Source organism: Sus scrofa, chromosome 12 (assembly GCF_054392235.1).
Source record: "Sus scrofa isolate SSC_HxYL_T2T_F1_AM1 chromosome 12, Sscrofa_HxYL_maternal_Yorkshire_Landrace_v2.0, whole genome shotgun sequence".
Classification (NCBI taxonomy): domain Eukaryota; kingdom Metazoa; phylum Chordata; class Mammalia; order Artiodactyla; family Suidae; genus Sus; species Sus scrofa.
The window spans coordinates 20,938,202-20,959,234 of record NC_139394.1 but is presented as its reverse complement, the minus strand read 5'-3'; the positions used below and the strand labels follow the sequence as shown (position 1 = coordinate 20,959,234).

The 21,033-nt window shown below is 54.8% G+C and overlaps 1 protein-coding gene across 19 annotated transcripts in view; it reads right to left on the bottom strand.

Moving 5' to 3' along the window:
- Nucleotides 1-21,033, bottom strand: part of LOC100622424 (zinc finger protein 385C) — a 58,733-nt gene that overhangs the window by 33,371 nt on the left and 4,329 nt on the right. The window contains exon 1 of one of the 19 annotated variants that reach the window (XM_084984473.1): nucleotides 6,040-6,364. The exons of the other annotated variants lie outside the window; for them this stretch is intronic. Coding sequence (XP_084840599.1) covers nucleotides 6,040-6,073 — 34 coding nt within the window. The 5' untranslated portion in view covers nucleotides 6,074-6,364. Of the gene's footprint in view, nucleotides 1-6,039; nucleotides 6,365-21,033 lie in introns of those variants that run through there. 19 annotated transcript variants of the gene reach the window in all.

Genomic DNA, 21,033 nt, shown 5'->3' with positions numbered 1-21,033 from the left:
GTGGGTGCAGCCCTAAAAATAAATACGTAAATAAAGAAATAATTTTTTAAAAAGAGCCTGAGATTTAATATTGACTCACACCTGGTTTTGCATCTCAGCTCTGCTACTTGCTGACTGTGTGACCTGTGTCTCAGTCCCCTCATGTCTGTATCTGTAAAATGGGGATGATAAGGAACAGTTCCCGTGTCATAAGCACACAGTGAGGATTAGACAAGCTGATCTCTGTAAAACACCCCTCAGGGTCCTATAAATATAAATTCAGGGTTTGCCTATGTTTCGCAGCTTGTGAGTGGAGTCACTACGTCTGTCACCCTGTGTGTCTGTCATGGTGTACCTAGGTGACTATGAATGTCCTGGTTACCCTGCCTTTTGTTGAGGTGAGTCTGTGTCACTCGCTCTGTGTGCATGTCACAGTGTAGCTGTGTCATGGTGTGGGTGTCACTGTGCCCAAGTCACGGAACGAGACGGTCACTGAATATCTGAGATGTATTATGGGTTGAATTGTCCCCCCCGCCAAAAAAAGTCATACATTGAAATCCTAATCCCCAGCAATTCAGAATACAAAATACAACTTTATTTGGAAATAGGGTCATTGCAGATGATATAGATAGATAGATATTTTTTTTCTTTTTAGGGCCGCACCCGCAGCATACGGAGGTTCCCAGGCGACGGGTCAAATCCGAGCTACAGCTGCTGGATTGCCACAACCACAGCTATGTGGGATCCAAGCCACATCTGTGACCTACACCACAGCTCACGGCAATGCCAGATCCTTAACCTACTGAGCAGGGCCAGGGATTGAAACTGCAACCTCATGGTTCCTAGTTGGATTCCTTTCTGCTACCTCACAACGTGAACTCCCAGATGCTATTATGTAGATTAAGATGAGACCACACTGGAGTAGGGTGGGGCTCTAATCCAATACGTAGGTGCTCTTATAAAAGAGGGAAATTTGGACACAATCATGCACACGGGGAGAACGCCATGGAAGATGAAGGTGAGAAGAGGGCTGCTTCTACAGATCAAGGGAGGCCAAAGATCGCCAGTAAACTACCAGAAGCTAGGAGAAAGGCATGGAACAGACTTCTTCACAGCCCTCGGAAGGAATGCACCCGGGTGACAGCTCAATCTTGGACCTCTAGACTTCAGAACTATGAGACAGTAAACATCTGTTGTTTAGGCCACCTGGTTTGCAGTGTTTTGTTACGGTAGCCCTAGAAAACTAATACACCCTAGAAAACGAATATACCATGAGTCTAACCCTTGTGCAGTCGTAAGGGCCTGGTGATTTGAGGCCCCCTCCCCCGCCCCGCCCCGCCCCGCCCCGCCCCGCCCAACTTTACCCCGGGATTTGGCTGGGCCGCAGTACCAGAGAGAGCCTCCAGGTGGCGCAGCGAGCCTCTAGAGGGAGGATTCGAGGTGGAACTCAGTACCCCTACCCCCGGGGGGCGGACCTCGCTCCTCCACACTCCTGAGGCAACTAGGCTGCCCCTCTGAGCCATGTCAACTTCATGGGCACCATGGCTACGGTCCAGGGGACAGCTCTGCCCACAGAGGGCACGCGGGAAGGTCACTCCATCACCTTGTGAGGTTGTGCCCCCACTTACCTCTAGATGGAGATGCTCACAGCTATTCTCTTGCCTTTACAAGGAGCAGGAAGAAAGTACCAGATACAGGTGTGTGTGTGGGGGGGTCCGCCTGGCCAGGAGGAAGAGGCTTCAGGGGAATGAGATTTTTCTGGCCATGCCCAGGAGAGCTGCCTGCCCCACCAGCTAGGGGACAGGGCTATTTTGAAATCTCAGTGAAATTTATGACAGGCAGGCCCAGGACATGGCCCAAGAGAGCAGACAAATATCTGCCAGGGGACTGATTAAACCCCCTGATATATAGCCCCTGGGCTCACAGGGCCCGACTGGATTCCGGGGCTAATTGTGCGCACGCCCGCCTCCCCCTACCCCTCCAGCGGGGCCTGCTGCAGTGTGCCCTGCTTCACCCGGCCTTCCCAGCTGTCCGCTCAGAGCTGTACCCCTCCAGCTCGGCTCCGGCTCCCGGCCAGGAAATATGGAGGGTGGACAATTTGTTAGGGCACACACAGGTGGGTCCAACCCCTGCTGTGAGCATCAGGAGGTCAGCACACCCTGTGCTGGCTCCTATTCAGAACCAGCATGACTCACGCTCTCTGGACCTACATTTGGACAGGACATGCTTTCTTTAACCGAAGTGGAAATTGAGTCCCACAGCAACGGTGTGAACTTGCTTCAAAGTAGGTGGAAAATCAGCACAAGAGCTGCTTCTGCATTCACGTTAAAGTCCTAGAGCAAGATCGTGACCAGGTGGGGATTATACCAGGAAGGGAGTTTCTGTGTTAGGAAATCTACTATGTTTCAGTATATTAATATATTAAAAGTAAAAAATTCAGGCTAAAAAAGAGCTGCTTCTGGAATCCTCCCTGCTTCTCCCTCCACCACCCACCTGCCCAGGCTACCTCTTTTTACAGTTACAACCCTGTTTACTGAGAGCTTACTGAGTGCCAGGTGCTTTACATACAGGCTCGCTTTTAAACTTCACTGTGAGGTGAGCACCATTATTAACCTATTATCTCACTTCATAGATTAAAAAAGGAGCATTGAGGGTTTTCATGGCCTGACCTGAACCTACACTTGTCTGACTCTGGCCCAAGTCCCTAACCACTTGCTTCTCCCACTTCTCTTTAAAGCCTGCGGAGCCCCGATTGGAACTGCTGGGGGGGGGGGGCGCTACAGATGCAGAGAAGGGATCCTGGGGAGGCTTAGGGCTGCCCAGCCCCTATCACTCCCAGATGCCAGGGAGGGAGGTGCCTGGGCAGGAAGACTGGGGGCCAGAGCCAGAGAGGCTGAGGAAGGGATGCGAAGAAAGGGGGAGAATTGAACTTGGGGAAAGACCAGGTGGAAGCAGAGGAGCCTGCACGTACCCAGGGGCCTGTCTGTCTGTCTGTGATTTACGTAGAGGGAAGGGGCAAAGCTCCCTCTGTTCTCCCCTTTCCTGAGATGGGCTGAGGCTGCAGCAGGGAGGGCGGGGGTTGGACCAGGGAGGGAGCCACCCACGCGAAGGCAGGCTCAGGCCAGCGCTGGAGAGCTGATGGAGGCCAGGGTTACTGTCAGCCTGTCTGCCTGGGTGTCTGTCCAGGTGGAGGCAGAAGGGGTGGGGGTGGAGGAACACTCAGGCAGGGCTCATCTCCACCCCTTCTTGTGGGGCCACAATGGACTTTGGGGTTTCAGTGGAGTCCTCAGGCACCGCAGTAGGGTGGGATTCTCCACCTGCCTATCCTAAGAGGGTTGTTGGGTTTTGTTGTTGTTGTTTTGTCTTTTTAGGGCCACACCCACAGCATATGGAAATTCCCACGCTTGGGATCAAATCGGAGCCACAGCAACACCACATCTGAACTGCATCCACAACCTATGCCATAGCTTGAGGCAACGCTGCATCCTTTAACCCACTGAGCGAGGCCAGGGACTGAACCCGCATCCTCATGGATACTAGTCGGGTTCTTAAGTCAGTGAGCCACAACAGGAATGCCATCCTGTTGGATAGGAATCCATCCTGTTGGATAGGAAGACCTCTGGAAGCCTTAAGTGCAGTGACAGCAGGGGGAAGGGGGCCCTCAGAAGAGCTGCTTTTGCCAAAGGGTTAGTGGGAGAGGAGGGTTCTAGGCCTGTCCTCAGTCTTTGCAGGGCATGAAGGGTTCCCTCACCAAACCCTTAATGAGCCCAGTTTCACTCTGGTATTTTCCCCCAGGTCTGCCAACATCTACCCTCCTGCCTCCGCCAGCCAGGTCCCAGGCCCTGCCTCCGAGAAGGAGGCCTGGCTGCCTGGCTGACCTCAGGCCAGTCCCTGCCCCTCTGGGCTTCAGTTTCCCTTCTTTAAAGAGAGGGGGTTGGGCTAGGCTAACCCCTAGGTCCTCTGCCCGAGTGGTTGCAGTGGCAACACAGAGCAGCTGCCTCTAAGGCTGGGGTAGGGGGAGGTCAAGTTCTACTTGTCTGCTTTAGCCACTGGGCAAGAGGTGGGTGGGGATAAAGAAAAAACTGCCCCGTGGGGAGTGTCCATTGCCTTCTGGGCGTGAGACAAACATCGCCCACATCAACCCTCAGGACCACCCGAGGAGGCTTTACAGACGAGGAAACGGAGGCTCAGGGTCAAAAAGGGAGGCAGATGAGAGGGCCAGTTCTGTCTCATCCTGTGACGCAGGGGCAGGGGGTGGCCATCCCAGTGGCCCCCATCCCCGTCCCTCACAGGGTCACGAGCAGGAGTGTGGATCGTATTTGGAAGAAGAGGCACCTCGTCTGTTCTTGTCCTAAGGGACTGTGAGCCCTCCTGGGCCTGACTGTCCCCTCAATGCCTCCAAGAGGCCACCACGGAGCATTTTGGTCTCTGCTCCCCCTCCCAAGGCTGACACTTTGCAGGGGGCGGAAGGGCAACAACCCACTTCAGTGTGTCACCACCACAGAGCGGCACCATCCCACCCCGCCATCCCGTGACTCAGAGAGCTGGGGTCACCCAGGGTCACATCTAAAGCTCCCCAGAGCAGTCAGTGACTTCCCCCCCCAACCTAGAGGGGTGGGATGGCCCCAGTGGGGACAGCCATGCCAACCCCAGCCCACACATCCCTGCTTTGCTGGAGCAGGAGGACCTGGGGCTGGGCGACAGCTGGTCCAGGTGCTGCAGGGTGGGGAGGGGGGGGTCCATTGGGCAAACAAAGGCAGCCGTGTCTGTCTTCCCATCTGAAGTGGTGACAGGGGAAGCCTGTCACCTTTCCCTGGGGACTACTGGGTGCTGGGGATTTCAAGAGTGAGCTGGCCAAGAGGTACTGAAAGTCAACTCTCCAGCTCCAAGGAAGGGAGAGAGAGGGCATGGGAGGTGACGGAGTGCCCAGAGATGAGGTCACCATCCCCCACCACCTCTCCTTCCCACTTGCTTCACCCTTATTGGCTGGGGTCCCAGACGGCCTTCTTCCCTCCGGAAGCCCCCAAAGATAAGGGCTGCCTCTCCTGGACCCTGCGACTCCCCTAAAAGACACTCAGGCTACCCTCAGGAAGGAAGTCCTTCTTGCTAGCTAAACTGCATCCCTCCTCACAAGGTCCACAGGCGGCAACACAGCACAGCAGCCTCTAAGGTGGGGATGGGGTGGGGGCGATTAGCCCCAGTATCCCCTGTTCTAGCCTCTGCGGCCAGGCAAAGCCTAGGAACCTGACTTGTTGTGCCCTCACCCCCTGCCCGGGACCCTGGCACAGCTCAGCCTCATCCACTGCCTGCTTTCTCTGCCCAGCTCCCCATAAGACGGAACAGCAGCTCCCCCACACCATGCTCCACATCACTATGACCCCATGATCAGCACTTCCAAGTTGGATGGGGAGCTCCCGGAACTGTTCTGAGAGTTGTGGGTGGAAGACAGAATGCTACCTCCCCCGCAGACCAGGACGGCTCACCTCTGCCGGGTGCAGGGAAAGGAGGCATTCTGCTTGCAGGGGGAGGGGCGGGCAGGATGGCCTCTAATGACTGTGAATAACGCAGAAGGGGCCGGGCTGGCAAGTGTACTCTTTGCACGCCCTCCAGAGATCATGGATCTCTCACCCCTTCCATTCTGTTCTATCTCAGAGGCCGCCAAGGGGGGTTCATTTTTGGAGTCTAAATAACTTAAACCAAGAAGGTAGGTGGAGCCCCCTGTCCGCAGGGAATGGTCCCCTCCTTAGCATGAGAATCTCTTAGTCTCCGCTCAGTGGTCCCCAGCCTCCCCTCCCCTACCGCCTGGGAGCTGGAAGTCCTTCTGGCCATCAGGCTTGTTGTCCCTCTGCCCAACCTCGGTTTCCGGTTCAGTTGCAGGTCCAGTCTCCCACCTTCTCCTAACGCAAGGCGGGGCAGGGGCCTGCCACTGCTGCCACCAGCTCTACAGAGCACCTACACCCCCGCCCCGCGCGGGCCCCCTCGGGCGCTCAGCCCCAGCGGCGTGTTGGTCCGGGATGGGGGAGCCAGGAGTGCGGTCCCGTGGCCGGCTCCCGCGCCTACCTGAAGGGCGCTCCCGACCGGAGCCGGGCCGCATCCAGCCGCTCGCGGCCACCCGGGGTGATCCGGATTCTCAGCTCCTGGAGGTGCGCGGCGGGTGAGTCCCGGGCCCGCGTGTCCCGGGGCAGCCGCCGCGACTCCGGAGCCCGCCCCTGGGCGGCCCGCGGGGAGCAGGTGCCAGGAGCCGCGCCGCCCAGAGCCGAGTGCAGGCGAGCGGGCTGGGACGGCGGCTGTACGATGGGGCTCCCCGGGGAAGGAGGTGAGGGGAGACCCGGGGGCTCGCCTAGCGGCAGGGCTGGGCCCATCAATGAGTATCCTCCCTTGTCCTGACCGGCCAGTCCTGCGTGCCCATCGAATTTCGGGGGGGGTCTCAGAGCTTGAGGGCGGGGACCCCAAGTGGCCACCTCCTATAGGCCCGCCCTGACCCTTCTCTATCCATTCGTAAGCCAGCCGGTGTTTTCAGCCGAAGCTCAAAGGGAGGAAGGAGGAAACTGAGGAGTCCCTGTCGTGGCTCAGTGGTTAATGAATTCGACTAGGAACCATGAGGTTGTGGCTTTGATCCCTGACCTCGCTCAGTGGGTTAAGGATCCAGCATTGCTGTGAGCTGTGGTGTAGATCACAGAGGCAGCTTAGATCCCACTTGCTGTGGCTTTGGCTTCGGCCGGTGGCTACAGACCCAATTAGACCCATACCCTGGGAACCTCCATATGCTGCAGGTGAGGGCATAGAAAAAGATTGAAAAAAAAAAAAGAAGGAAACTGACGTTCACAAAGCATCTACTGGGTGCTAGGAGGGATCCCGTTCAATCCTCATTAACAGCCCAGACTGGTTTGCTCCCCATTTTACAGACCAGGAAATGAAAGATTGGACACATTAAGAAACTGGCCCAAAGTCAATCAGGAAGTGAGCACCAGATGGGAAACTCCAGGTTGTCCCAAGGTCAGGGGATGAAGCCAGGCCAGTGGGCCTGCTGGGGCAACAGCACTGGTGTGTGTGGCTGTGGGTCATTTCTGATTCTTCCCAGGAAATCAGTGCACCAGGTCTGGTCCCGGACTCACCCGCCACCCACATCTGGGAACCCCCAGGCACAAGACAGGAGCATAAAGCTAATCAGGGAGGGCAGGAGGCAGGGGTCAGTAGCATGATGTCCCAACAGCACCTGCCACCTTCCCATTGCTGGGGAGCCCCAGGGAGGGAGACGGAAATCATGGCTCTTGTATTCCGAGAAGATGCTTCAGTGCTGCTCACCCCACCTCATGCTTCGGGCAGGCTCCGGCTTAAGCAGGCCTTCCAGAAAGCAGGTCCCATCCCACCAGGGGAAGCCCTGGCCATATCTAGGCCTCCTGCTCCTAGCTCTTCTTCTTGGTCCTCACATCCACCAGCTCACTCCTGTCTTGAGGCCTCTGCTGTTCCCTCAGCCTGGAACTCTCCTCTCATGTTCATAAGGCTGTTTCCTTGTTGCTCAGGCCTCAGCTCCAATGTCACCTCCCCAGACCCTGTATCCCAGACCCATTATTCTTTATCCCAGCCCCTGGTTAATTTCCCTCTTAGCTTATCCCCTAAGATGTAATGCTTTTCCCTGGACACTTCCCTGTCTCCCCCATGGGGGCAGGGCCTTTATTTCCCAGGTGGGGGAAGCACCCGCACAAAACTTGGTGCATACCTAATAAATGCTCGATAAAGAATTATTGAATGAATGCATGCATGCATTTACACTGTAAGAGTAAATCCACTTTAAATGGGCAAACTGGAGTTCCCTTGTGGCGGAATGGGTTAAGAATCTGGTGTCACTGCAGTGGCTGGGGTAGCTGCTGTGGCACAGGTTTGACCCCCGGCTCAGGAACTTCCACATGCCACGGGCATGGCCAAAACAAATCCCCCCCAAATGGGTGCATTTTATGGTATATGACTCATAGCTCAATAAAATGGTTCCTCAAAAATCAATCAAGGGGGCAGGGGGGATCTGAGAGTCATGCTACACCCCGTGTACCCTCCCATCCCCCAGCACGCCATTCTCTAACTTGATCTGGTCCCAGCTCTCCCCATCACAGTCCACATCCTGTATCTGTCCTTGGGGGAACTGCACCTGCTCAGGCTGGGAAGGAATCTTAGAGGTCACTCTGTCCCTTGCCCAGTTTGTTCCTGACAAGTTACCCTCTGGCCTCGGCTTGAACATGCTGATGACAGGGCGCTCACGGCTTTGCGAGACAGCCATTCCATTGCTGGACAGCTCTCAAGGATAGAAAGCGCCTCAGCACGGGGACAGCTTTCCCATAATGCCCACGCCTGCATCCCGGATCTGCTCCCCCACAAATAGAAAAAAGCCCACCCCACTTCCTACTGCCAGCTGACCACGGTTGGCAGCTTCCTCCTCGGGGGTCTCTTCTCCCAGTGAAAGAGACTCATTTCTGGAGTTCCCATTGTGGCTCAGCGGGTGAAGATCCCGACTAGTATCCATGAGGATGCAGGTTCAATCCCTGGCCTCACTCAGTGGGTTAAGGACCCAGCGTTCCTGTGAGGTGTGGTGTAGGTCAAAGACGAAGCTCGGATCCTGTGTTGCTGTGGCTGTGGCGTAGGCTGGCAGCTGCAGCTCCGATTCAACCCCTAGCCAAAAAGAGACCCATTTCCCTCAACTCTTCTTCCCCTGACATGGCCACCTCCACCAGGAAGCCCCTCCTACATGCTCCTAGGGCGTCTTGTATGGGACCCTAACACTGTATTTATCACACTGTATTGAACTGTGTCCTCCCAGATCCTGTCCCAGGCCACCCCACTGTGCTGAGTGGGTTAGTTCTGGGCCTTTATTCTGCCCAGTACCACGCATGGTGACCAAGCGACCTAAACTGCCAAACTCAATAAAAATGTGTCTCTGGATGAGTCTCACATCCCTCTCAAATTTATTTCGGCTTTCAACGTCTCCTTAGAACGGAATAAGGGAGAGAATCACTCCCTGCCTCCTCCATCCTGTCCTCTATTAATGCTGCCCTCCCCTTGGCTTTTCTGTACACTTGAGTCAGCTCTATAAAGAGCTGAGGGTCCATGGAGCCTCCCATGTGACATGCTGGCGAGTTCAGCCTCCCCATATAGTCACCCAGTGAGTGAGTTGAACTGCAAGCACCAGGTCTTAAGTTTGGGCTTGCTGGCTCTCCTGTTCTGCCCGGGCTGTTGTCATCATTCAGCAGGATCACAGGTGCCAGCTGAGTGCCACCACAAAGACGTGGCTTCACTTAGATACATGGGGATAACACGCCCCTGAACTTCAACCCTGCACACAGACCAAAACACTGCCATTAGCTGTGGGCCTTCTGTTTTCCAGACCCTTCCCACAGCTTTTATCAATCCATTTTCTCCTCCCAATAACCCTGAACAGTCAATATTCCTCTTCTCACTTTATTGTTATTATAGTTTTTGTTTTTTATGGTTGCACTATGGCATACGGAGGTTCCCAGGCTAGGGGTCAAATCGGAGCTGCAGCTGCTGGCCTACACCACAGCCACAACATTGCCAGATCCAAGCTGCATCTGTGACCTACACCACAGCTCAGGGCAACGCTGGATCCTTAACCCACTGAGCGAGGCCAGGGATTGAACCCACATCTTCATGGATACTAGTCAGTTTCGTTACCACTGAGCCACAGCAGGAACTCCCTCTTCTCACTTTAAAGGTAAGGAAAGGGAGGCTCTGAGGGCTTAGTTTACCTGCCTGAAGTCACACAGCTCCAAAGGGGTGAAGCTGACCTCCATCTGGTTGAGTCCAAACCCTAGACCCCTTTCCTCTATGTCATGCTGCCTTGGAAAGCCTTATCCCAACACACCCAGACTTTCCCCTATAAAGGCGGTGTGAGGAGGAAGAAAACAGAAAACCTCTTCCTAGTCATGAGAGCTGGGGGTGCTGGGGGAGCTGGGCTCCCTTTTCCCACCCACCCTTCCTCATGCAAGGAGGGATTCAGGCCCCTGGTTATTGCCCCCTCCCCCACTCCACCAGAAAATGTCCCTGAGTCTAAATAAAGCCACTGAGTCTCTAGTTGGGCCAGTTTTCTCTCTGCTGCCCAGGCTCATCCCATTATCTCCTCTTCCTCTGTTTTGTCTGTGATGAATCCCCAGCCCGAGCACACTGCCTAGAGCACCAAAGGCAACCAACACCCTTTGCTGGATTTGAGGAGTGAACCAACTCTCCCTGGGGGCACCACGCCCCCCGAAAAAATGGATCGGGTTCCTAGCTCTGGCTGTGTGGGCTGTGGCAAGTTACTTTCCCTCTCTGAGCTTCTGTACAAGGGGGCAATGAAGACATAATAACATGGCAGAGGGTGGTGTGATCATCCCTGCAGGGTGCCTGACAGGATATGAGCCCAACTAAGAATACAGGCATCCTTAATGAGGTATTCTGGCCCCCACTTTAGAGACAGGGCACTGGGGCTCAGAGAGGTGAAGGGACTTACGTAACCCACACTACCAGCTTGGAAGTGGCCCATACAGAACAGGAGCCGGGCGTGTCTGGCCTTAAGGCTGTGCCCTTTTCCCTGTGCCGTGGGGCCTTTCCTGAGTGCTCAGTAAATACAAATCTAGCCACAGAGATACGAACTAGTTCTACTAATCATTCCTGCTAATAAGATCAAGGGCCCCGGCTGGGGCGAAGCCTGTAGCAAAGGGACTCAGGAAACGAATCCAAGACCCCGGCCCAGCCAGCAGCTTCTGTTCTGTTCACAGCCCCACCTAGGGTGGGGGTGCCGAGGAATTCTAGGCCCTTGAGGTCCAGGAAGGCGGGAGGAGCCCCAACCTCAGGTGGGCCCCCTCCATCCCACTCCTCTCTGTTCCCACTGAAAGGGCAGAATCACTAACGGCTTAAATGAGTCCACCAAGATTCCCTCCCCCCCGCATGGGGCCAGCCTCTGGCCTCCTAAAATAGCCCAGAGCCACCATGTGCCCAGGGCGGCTCCCCACTGCTTGCAAATCCCCCTGAAATTAAATCCCCATCCTGCCCCAAGCAGGACGGCACCACCTCCTGCCTCCGCTGGGCTCTATGGCTGGCCAGGCTCCCCCCAGTGGAAACCGGGACAGTTGTCCTTCACTGTGACCGAGACATAAATCCCCAAATAATGAGACAGGCGCTGGGAACACGGAACCAGGCACAGTGCTAATTGGTTTACTTCTGGGCAGGCAAGATGCGGCAACAACAGCATCGGGCCTCGGTTTCCCAGCCAGGAAAATGGGGTGGGGGTCTGATGACCTCCTGGGGCCCTGAGTTTCTGTGCCCTTGGATTGGCCTCACACCCAGACTCATCGAGAGCTCCTTCCTAGAACATGAACTTCTTAGATATAAAAGGGAAGGATCGGGGTCCCCCGGTCCAAAGGGAGGGAGGCCCGAGTCATTGCCTACCATGATCTAGAAACACCTCTTTCTACTCAAATCACAGAACCAAAAGGCTCAGCCCGCCTCGACGACATGCATGAGGATGGGGGTTCGAGGCCTGGAGGGCCCAGCACAGCCTCCCTGCTCCTCATGTGAGGCCAGCAACAGATTCTTGGATCAGCGTGAGGTCCCCCGTTTGCAATAATCAGGATGAGATTATCACATTAAACTTTAAAAGTCTTTGCTCAAAAAGAAGCAGCAGCAGCTGACACCCTCGACTCCCCTGACTTTGCCACCATCACCCTCTGCTGGACCACAGCCAGCTGAGCTCCAGATCCGGCCACACGGAGGCGCCACTGCACTGGCCTGGAGGCAGGGGGATGGGCAGGATGAACTTTCCAGGCCCGGGCTGCTTCTGAGTTGTGATGAAATGGAAGGGAGAAGGGCTGGGGGAGAGGGGCAAGCGTGCGTCTGTGAGAGTAATTTCAGCAGTGGCGGCGGCGGTGGGTGGGACCTCATTAGAAACGGAGGAACCTGGAATCAGGCAGACACACACACACAATCTGCCACTTTCTGACCTGTGCCTGGGAACATGTCCCTTTTCTCCACATCTCAGTTTACTCGTCTGTGAAATGGGAATAACAATACCATAATTAGTAATAACTCCCCGGACCCAAGGCTGACAGCTGAGGAGATTAAATAGGATAACTAATGGAAAATCCCTGCAGGCTGTAAGGAGCCATCGTGATGTGACAGATGACATCCTTGTTTTGTCTGTTTGTTTAGGGCCACACCTGTGGCATATGGAAGTTCCCCAGCCAGGGGTTGAATAGGAGCTGCAGCTGCCAGCCGCAGCCACAGCCACAGCCACTGGGATCTGAGCTTCATCTGCAACCTACACCTCAGCTCATGGCAATGCCAGATCCTTAACCCCATGAGCGAGGCCAGGGATGGAACGCGCATCCTCTTGGATACTAGTGGGGTTCTTAACCTGCTGAGCCACAACAGGAACTCCAGGGATGACATCCTTAGTTGCAGCAGAAAAGACAGTGATGAGACCGTCACACCTCCACACGGTTGCGCAATGGAAACTAACAGGGCAAAAAGAGAGGGGAGACAAAGAGGCCTGGGCAGAACCCCCAAACCTCACTAGTGACACCCTCTCCCAACACAGGGTGCCCAGCCCCGTATCAAAGCCCCACCCCCTCCAGCCCATCCTCTCGCCTCCCGAGGCTGCCAGCTTGTCCCCCGTCTTTCCCAGCTCAGAGCTATATCCAACTTGTGTTTGTTGCCAATACAACAGAAATTATTTCAACCTCCTCACCCAGCCTGGCAAAGCTGCCTGGGCTGTGTAGCACAGGCCGGAGCTGGAGGAGAGGAGGCTGGGAGTTGGGGTGTCCACAGAAGGGGGTGGCTCCCTCCCCAGAATATTCATTGTAACCGCTGCAGTCTGGAAGGCAGTCAGCTTCCTGGGGGGACTGCCCCATGGAAGAGAAGGAAAGACTCAGGGCCCAGGGGTCCTTAACTGGGACCTTGGCTACCTTCCTTCTTCCTTAAAGAGCTGCATTCAGAAGAGGCTGGGAGAGGCCCTGACTACCAGCCAGGATCAACCCTGAGGAAATTAAGATCTTAAAGTCTCCCCACACCCCCGTTCATTTCCTGATGGTTTGAGTTAGTTTGTGCAGCAGAATCCTCCCACCCCACTGGACCCTGAGGTCCTCTCTTTCTCCTCCGTTTAAGTCACTGAGCCCATCCTAACCTCAGAAGGATGGAGGCAGGGGGAGGCTGAAGAGGACCCTGAGAATCCGGGGTCACCTGTGGCAGGAGGGAGGGAAGAGCCTTCAAGCCCCTTGGCTGAGGGAGATGGTGGGGTGGCCAGGGCGCAGCTGCTGACCACATCAAGGAGTCCTCCTCTCAAATCATCCGGTGGATGGAAGCACACGGCCGAGGCAGGCCATGAAGGAGGCCTTTCAAAATGGGCCCAGAGGTTCCAAGAAACGCCCTAGGGATGGGCTGTGTCAACATGCCCCGGGCCCTCCAGGCTGCCAGGCTGCTTCCCACAGCAGGGGCTCCCCAAAGGCTGTGGCTGGGAGGCAGTTTGGGGCCCAGGACAGAGCCTGGGCTCTGGAATTGTCAGAACTTGGGCCTGTCTTTTCACCTCTCTAATCTGTAAAATGGGCCCAATAGTATCTGCCTCATGGGGTTGTTAGGAGGGTTAAGAGATGATACACAGAGTCTGTCTCTCTTTGCGCCTGGCACAGAGTAGGGGCTCCATAAACTCACTCAGTAAACACTGGCTGAACACCTACTCCATGCCAAGCCCTCCATTCTATGCCCCGGGGATCCAGCAGTGAACAAAAGTCCTGAGAGGTCCCACCGGAGCTTGCAATCTAGGGGAATGGTCAGGTCAATAGTGGATAAAGGAGTTCCTGTCGTGGCTCAGCGGTTAACAAATCCAACTACTATCCATGAGGATGTGGGTTCAATCCCTGGCCTCACTCAGTGGGTGGGAGATCCCTCATTGCTGTGAGCTGTGCTGTAGGTCGCAGAGGAGGCTCAGATCTGGCGTGGCTGTGGCTGTGGTGTAGGCCAGCAGCTGTAGCTCCGATGTGACCCCTAGCCTGGGGACTTCCATATGCTGTGGGTGCGGCTCTAAAAAGCAAAATAAATAAATACATAAATAAATTTGTGGATAAATACACAAGGTCAGGGAGGACTAGTGACCAGGGAAGGCCGCTCCGAGGACAAATAGTTCAGCCCAGACTGAGCTGACAGGAGGAACGGGCCTGCTTGAGGCCTCAGCTAAGGCTGCTCACTGGAATCACCTGGGCAGCTTTGAAAATGATGCCGGCCCCTCCCGGGGGATCCTGACGGGATTGGTCCGCGGTGAGGCCTGGGCGCCAAGACTTCTCAGTTCTGCCCAGATGATTCTGATGTGCAGCCAAGGGTAAGAACTCCTTGCCCTGCAGTTTTCCCAAGCGTCTGGCGATGTGAGCATCACCTGGGAGCCTGTCAGGCATCCTGGGCTGGGCCTCATCTCAGAAGTTCAGATTCAAGGGCTACAGGGAGGCTCAGCATCCGCCTTTTTAACAAGCACCTGAACAGACAGGCCTAGAGAGGTCTCTGGAGGACCGAGTTCCAGGTCAGAGCTTGGCACTCAGAGCTCTCAGTGCCCTGTCCCGAGCCACGCCCACATTGGGCCACCTGCTGCTTTGGACCAACTGGACTCACGTCTTTAACCACACCCTGTGAAGCCCCGCCTCCTTTCTCAGTCCATCAAGCTCTGCGCATGCTCCTAGGCTTACCATGCAGCCTGAAAGTCCGCACCCCCGTGGGCTGGAGGCTCCGTCTCCCCAGCACCCTGGATGGGAACCCCCGCCCCATTCTGTTCCATGGCCATGCTTCATGTCCACCCAGACCCTGGGCTTCCACTAGCCACGTGGCTCCAAGCCTGGCACCCTACAGGTATAACTCCTCCTGGCTGAAGGAATCCTAAATCTACCCCAGCCTCTGCTGGGCAAGCTGCTCCCACGTTTGGGCCGAAGGTGGCAGGGTTGTGACCTGCTCCTGGAAATCCCGGCTCCACGCCCATTTCCTGTCCTGGGTCTCTGGTCCCGGGACTCCTCCTGTGGAGTCTGACTTCCCTCCCTCCCACTGCACTCTTGGCCCTGCCCTAGGCGCCAGGCCCTGGGATGGGAGGCGCAGTGATATTCCCCGACGACCGACCAACGACCGATGCAGAGGTGCTCCAGAATCCCCTTTCATTCCTGCCCAAGAGCCAGGTGTCCCCGCCCCGCCCCGTGCTTCAGCTGCCTGGCCTGAGGGATGCTCACCCCTTCCTTTAGGGAAGCAGCAGAGATTTGGGTTCCAGTCCTACCTCTGCCACTTCCCAACTGTGTGACTTTGGCCACCTCTGTGCCACAGTTTCCCCATCTGTAAGATAAGGATAAATAGTAATTCTCTTAGAGGGTTGTTATGGGGATTAAATGAGTCAATATTTTTACAGTGTTTAGCAAACAGGTCCATGGCAATCATTCAGTGTGTGCTAAATCATGTTTAAAAATGGATTCTTGGGGAGTTCCCTGGTGGCCTAGCAGCTAAGGATTTGGTGTCACTGCTATGGCTCGGGTTCGATCCCTGGCCCGGGGAACTTCTGCATGTCCCAGAAAACCCCAGCAGACCATGATTCTAGAAAGGTGATGCTTTAGTCAGTCAACAAAGTGGGTCCTGACATGCTCTCAGTCTGGGAGGCTGGGGGATGGAGGTTCCATTTTACCAGCGAGGAGCTTGAGGATCAAGGAGAGGAAGTGACTTGCCCAGGTGATACTCGAACCTCAGGTCTCTTGCTTCAAAGCCTTCTCTCCCCAAGCACCCCAAGGCCCAGCCCCCTCACTCCTCAGGCACCTGGCCTGGCCTAGGTGGGCTCCGTGCCCCACACCGACAGAGGGCCCTTTGTAACCCTGCCCAGGGTCACACCCAGAGCTTGGAGCCAGGGGCCAGACAAGCGCCTTGTGTCTGGTCTGTTTTGCGGCCAGGCCTACCGTTGCCCTGGCTGTTCTAGCCACGTGCTCTGGGTGGGTGGGTCTGAGGGCTCCCTGCCCACTGCCCGGCCAGCCCCTGATCCCAGCAAGGGCATCCCTGACTCTCTATTACCACATTCAGCCAGGAGACAAACTGGGAGGGAGCCCCAAGGAAAACACCTGTGTTGACAGGCTCCACCCTATGAAAAATTCAAGTAGCCAGACTCTGGGGTGTCTGGGGCCCCAGGGGAAGAGAGGGGCAGGAGCTGAGGGTGCGAGGAATGACATGGGGGTTGCTTTGGGCACTGGCGGGGGGGCATGCTGGGATGGGGAGTGGGATGGTGTGACCCTGCCCTTTCTACCTCCCTAATCTTCCTTCAATCTGTTCACCTTTCTTTACCACCCAGATTGGTGTAACAGCCTCCTCCACAGCCTCCTCCCCAGCCTCCCTGCCTCCACTTCTCCACCTCCCACCCTCCCAGTCCATTCTCCTATTCTTCACATGACAGAGGAGCTTTTTTTTTTTTTTTTTTTTTTTTTTTTTTGTGCTGCTCCATGGCATCTAGAGCTCCCAGGCCAGGGATCAGATCCAAGTTGCAGTTGCGACCTATGTCACAGCTGCAGCAATGCCAGATCCTTTAATCCACTGTGCCAGGCTGGGGATCGAACCTGCATCCTGGTGCGGTAGAGATACCACAGATCCCATTGGGCTACAGTGGAAACTCTAGAGGAGTCTTTCTAAAAGGAAAATCTGAGGGAGCTATATTAAATATCCTATGATAAACCATAATGGAAAAGAATATTTTAAAAAAAGTAATGTGCTGGAGTTCCCTTGTGGCTCAGCAGGTTAAGGATCCAGCATTGCCACTGCTGTGGCTTGGGACACTGCTGTGGCATAGGTACAATACCTGGCCCAGGAACTTCCGCATGCTGCTGGTGTGGCCAAAAAAATATTAAAGAAAAAAAATTTTTTTTTTTTTTTTAGAGCCATGCTTATGGCATATAGAGGTTCCCAGGCTAGGGGTGGAACCTGAGGTGTAGCCACTGGCCTAAACTACAGCCACAACAACGACAGATCTGGGCTGCATCTGCGACCTACACCACAGCTCGTGGCAATGTAGGATTCTTAACCCTGAGCAAGGCCAGGGATGGAACCTGAGTCCTCATGGATACTAGTCAGATTCGTTTCCACTGAGCCATTACAGGAACGCCTTTAAATTTTTTTTTAAATAAAAAAATTTAAAAAGAATGTATACATATGTATAACCGAATCACTTTGCTATAAGCAGAAATTAACATTGTAAATCAACTATACTTCAATAAAAAAATTTAAAAAAGGGCAAATCAGGAGTTCCCACTGTGGCTCAGCAGTAATGAACCTGACTAGCACCCATGGAGGACTCGGGTTTGATCTCTAGCCCCACTCAGTAGGTTAAGGATCCAGTGCTGCCATGGCTGTGGTGTAGGCCAGCAGCTGTAGCTCCGATGTGACCCCTAGCCTGGGAACTTCCATAGGATGTGGGTTTGGCCCTAAAAAGAAAAAAATATGTAAAAAATTAAAAAAGCAAACCTGAAGGTGTCATTCTTCTGCTTGAAACCTCCAAAGGCTTCCCCCTCACTTCAGGAGAATCCTTTCCCCAGGAAGACCTGGCCCCCACCTGCCTCCCCAGACCCATCCCTGCAACCGTGATCCTGCCCACAGATGAACAGGTACAAACAGCTCTCCACCTCAGAGTGTTACTGGCAGAAGTAACACAGATAACAGCTCGAACCAGATACAGGAAAACTCATTATTGACCAAAGTGCACACCAGAACCCAGCCTTGACCACAGATCTCTTTTCATATTTGAACCTTCCAAAATTGGAGGAGTTGTCGACCCAGTCACACAATGGCAGGGACGAGGGGCAGGAGCCTTTGATCATCGGCGAATTGATCGATGAATCAAATCTTGGCGGCAAAATCTACACAGAACGGATGCTGGTGAAAATCATTTCAGTAAAATTAAAGTAGAATGGGGGGCAAAGAAGGAGGAAAAACGGAAAAATCTGATCAAGGAATTCAATGTGATGAATAGAGTCCAAACTGGAAAACAGGTTCTAAAAAAGTCTTCAGTGTTGGCATGTTTTGGTTGAAAATGTTTGCATTCAAAACATCCTCGGGGTCAAAATGTCCAGGTCGGACTATTCTGTGCCCCTCGGATCTGTTTTCGCAGCCCTCCCTGCCTTGCTTACGGTACCTCAGCCACACTGGGCTCTTTTTCTTCGGAGCACAGCAGGCCCGCCCTCACCTTGGAGGCCCTGAGAACCTGTTCTCTCTGCCGGCAGCGCTCTTTTTGGCTCCTCCCTCTCCTTCTCATGGCAGATGCTGAAACACCCTGAGACGCCTGCCCTCCTTAAGCTGGATGTCCTTGCTGCCTCCTCGTGTGTTCTCTTACTCCCTCCCTTGCTCGGATTCCCAGGGCAGAGCCTAGCAAATATAATACATGGTAGGTGCTCAGTAAAAAAAAAATAAAATTTTTTTTTGGTCTTTGTAGGGCTGCACCTACAGCATATGGAAGTTCCTGGGCTAGCAATCAAATTGGAGTTGCAGCTCCCAATCTACGCCACAGCCACAGCAACGCCAGATCTGAGCCGCATCCATGACCTATGTATGCCGCAGCTCGAGGCAACTCTGGATCCTTAACCCACTGAGTGAGGCAGGGATCGAATGTGCATCCTCGTGGATACTAGTCAGGTTCTTAACCTGCTGAGTCACAATGGGAACTCTTCAATAAATATTGGGGGTTTTTTGCCTTTTTTTGGGGGGGTCGCACTCGTGGCATATGCAGATTCCCAGGCTAGGGGTCAAATCAGAGCTGTAGCCGCTGGCCTACACCACAGCCACAGCAACTCGAGATCTGAGCCGTGTCTGCGACCTACACCACAGCTCACAGCAACACCAGATCCTTAACCCACTGAGCAAGGCCAGGGATTGAACCTGCATCCTCATGGCTGCCAGTCAGATTCTTTAACTGCTAAGCCACAATGGGAACGCCAATAGATATTGTTGAATGAATAAATAAATCCATGTTACAAAGGCCCCTGGGAGAGTAAAGAGACAGGGCAGGAAGACAGTCTTCCACCTCTATTCTCCCCTTACTCGTGACACCAAGTTCCAGAGAAGCTCATGTCAACAGGAAAGAAGAGACATCCCTGCTTCTTTTCTGCCCCTTGCCCAGCTTCCCGAGATCCAAGCCCATGTTCCAACTGGCCAGCCACCCTCTCTCCCCCGACCCGGGCCTGGCTCCTACATTTGGCTGCTGGCCAGGCTATTTGGGGAAACTTCCTGATCCCCCCTCTGGCCTCTCCACCCCCACACCTCATCCTGCAGCCCCGGAATAGCTGTCCCCAGCCGCAACCTCGGGACAATCACATTCCCAATTAGCGCCCAGATGGTTGAAACCATCTCTAAAAGCTTCTCGTGTCCCTCTCCCCTCAGGATGCTGCTAACTAGGACAGCAGATCTCAGAATGAGGTCAGAAGAACGCTACCTGCCCCTACAGCCCCTTCCCACCAGTGACACGGGTGGGGACTGGGAATCTCCATCACAGCCCTGGAGATGGAGGAGGTGTGGGGGAGGGGAGGTGTCGGCAGAGCCAAGAACTGGCTGCAGCTGGGGCTCCTTTCTGCCCACGGAGGAGCTCTGGCTCTGTCCAGGGAGGAGACCTAGCTATAGGGAATGAAGAGACCTGGGTTCGACTCCAGACTCTTCCTGAATGGGGGTTTCATGACCTCTCCAGGTCTCATGCGGCGGGATGCGGCCGTTCTGTACCCAGTAGAGTACCATACCAAATCCAGGGATGGGAAGTGCCTTGGGGTCTCAGGGAGATCATTCTGGGATGGATCCTGGGAGGGGATCTCTCTGCTGACGTCTCTTTCTACCGCTGGCTTAAAGCTCAGCCAGCGAGCTTTCAGACTTCTCTCACATTCTGAAGACCACACCCCACAGGTCCTCTTTGGGAACCTCCAGAGAATCCCAGAGATCCAGTTCCCAACACCTTCTCAGGTATCTCCCCTCCAATAGGTGAGGGATGGGGGCGCTCAGGAGTACGGCTCACAGCTCCCTCTTCTGCCCATCCAGTGGGAGGCGGTCGCTGGCATCAGAGGCAGGAATCATGAGACCTAAGATCAGGAAGGCAGAGCCATCTGGGGCCTGGGCATGTGGAGAGGCTTGGGGGGCCCAGGAGGGTAGGGGGAGCCCCACAGGGCCCCTGGTCTGGGCATCCGAAGTGGGGAAAAAAGGTCCTATGGAGTCAATCTTCACCCCGCCCAAGGAAACTTTAGTCAAATAAACAAACAACCAACACAGCCGCTCCTGTATGAGAAGAAGCCGTGGCAGCAGGAAAAGGGCCTGTGAAGTGGGGGGGCCGGGGGGACGGCAGGGAGGAGGCTGTTTGGACAGGCACCGGGGGCCTGGGGCACTTGGCGGAAATGCTTGGAACAGGGCGGGGAGCGCTCTGGTGGTTTGGGTCAGGACGCTGGGGCCTGGGGTGGGCGAGGTGAGCTTGGCTGCTTGGAGGAAAAACAAAAGTGTCAAATCAGCACACACACAACCCCCCATTGGTGCCTCTTCTGAGGAAGACTCCTAGTCCCCAGCACCTCTCCTTTGGCTCAAGGTCATAGACACGGGGCGGTCTTCCTCGTCGCTCTGAACCCCCAGCCCCTCTCCCGGACTAGGACTCTGGGCCTTGTCTCAGAAGACTCTGAATATTTCAGTCTGGAGACAAAGCCCCCCCGCCCATTCTCAAGGTCTCAACAGAGGAGCTGCGAGAATAGGGGGATGTTTTGTCACCTTCGTCTGCACTCAGAGGCCTGTGGCTGTCCTGTTCCCCCGGGATGCCTCGAGAGAGGGAGACAGAGATGGGAGAGACACGCCCAGAAGTAGAGGCCGAGATGGAGAGAGGAAAGACAAATGGACACAAGAAGAAGAACCAGTGAGATGCCACATGGTCAGGGACATAGAGCTGAGAGCCGGGAGAGAGACTGAAAGTGAGGAGGTGTGTGTGTGTGTGACAGAGAAACACACACAGAAAAAAGAGAGGAAGAGACAGAGACAGATATACAGAGGAAAAGGAAGAGGAATAAGAAA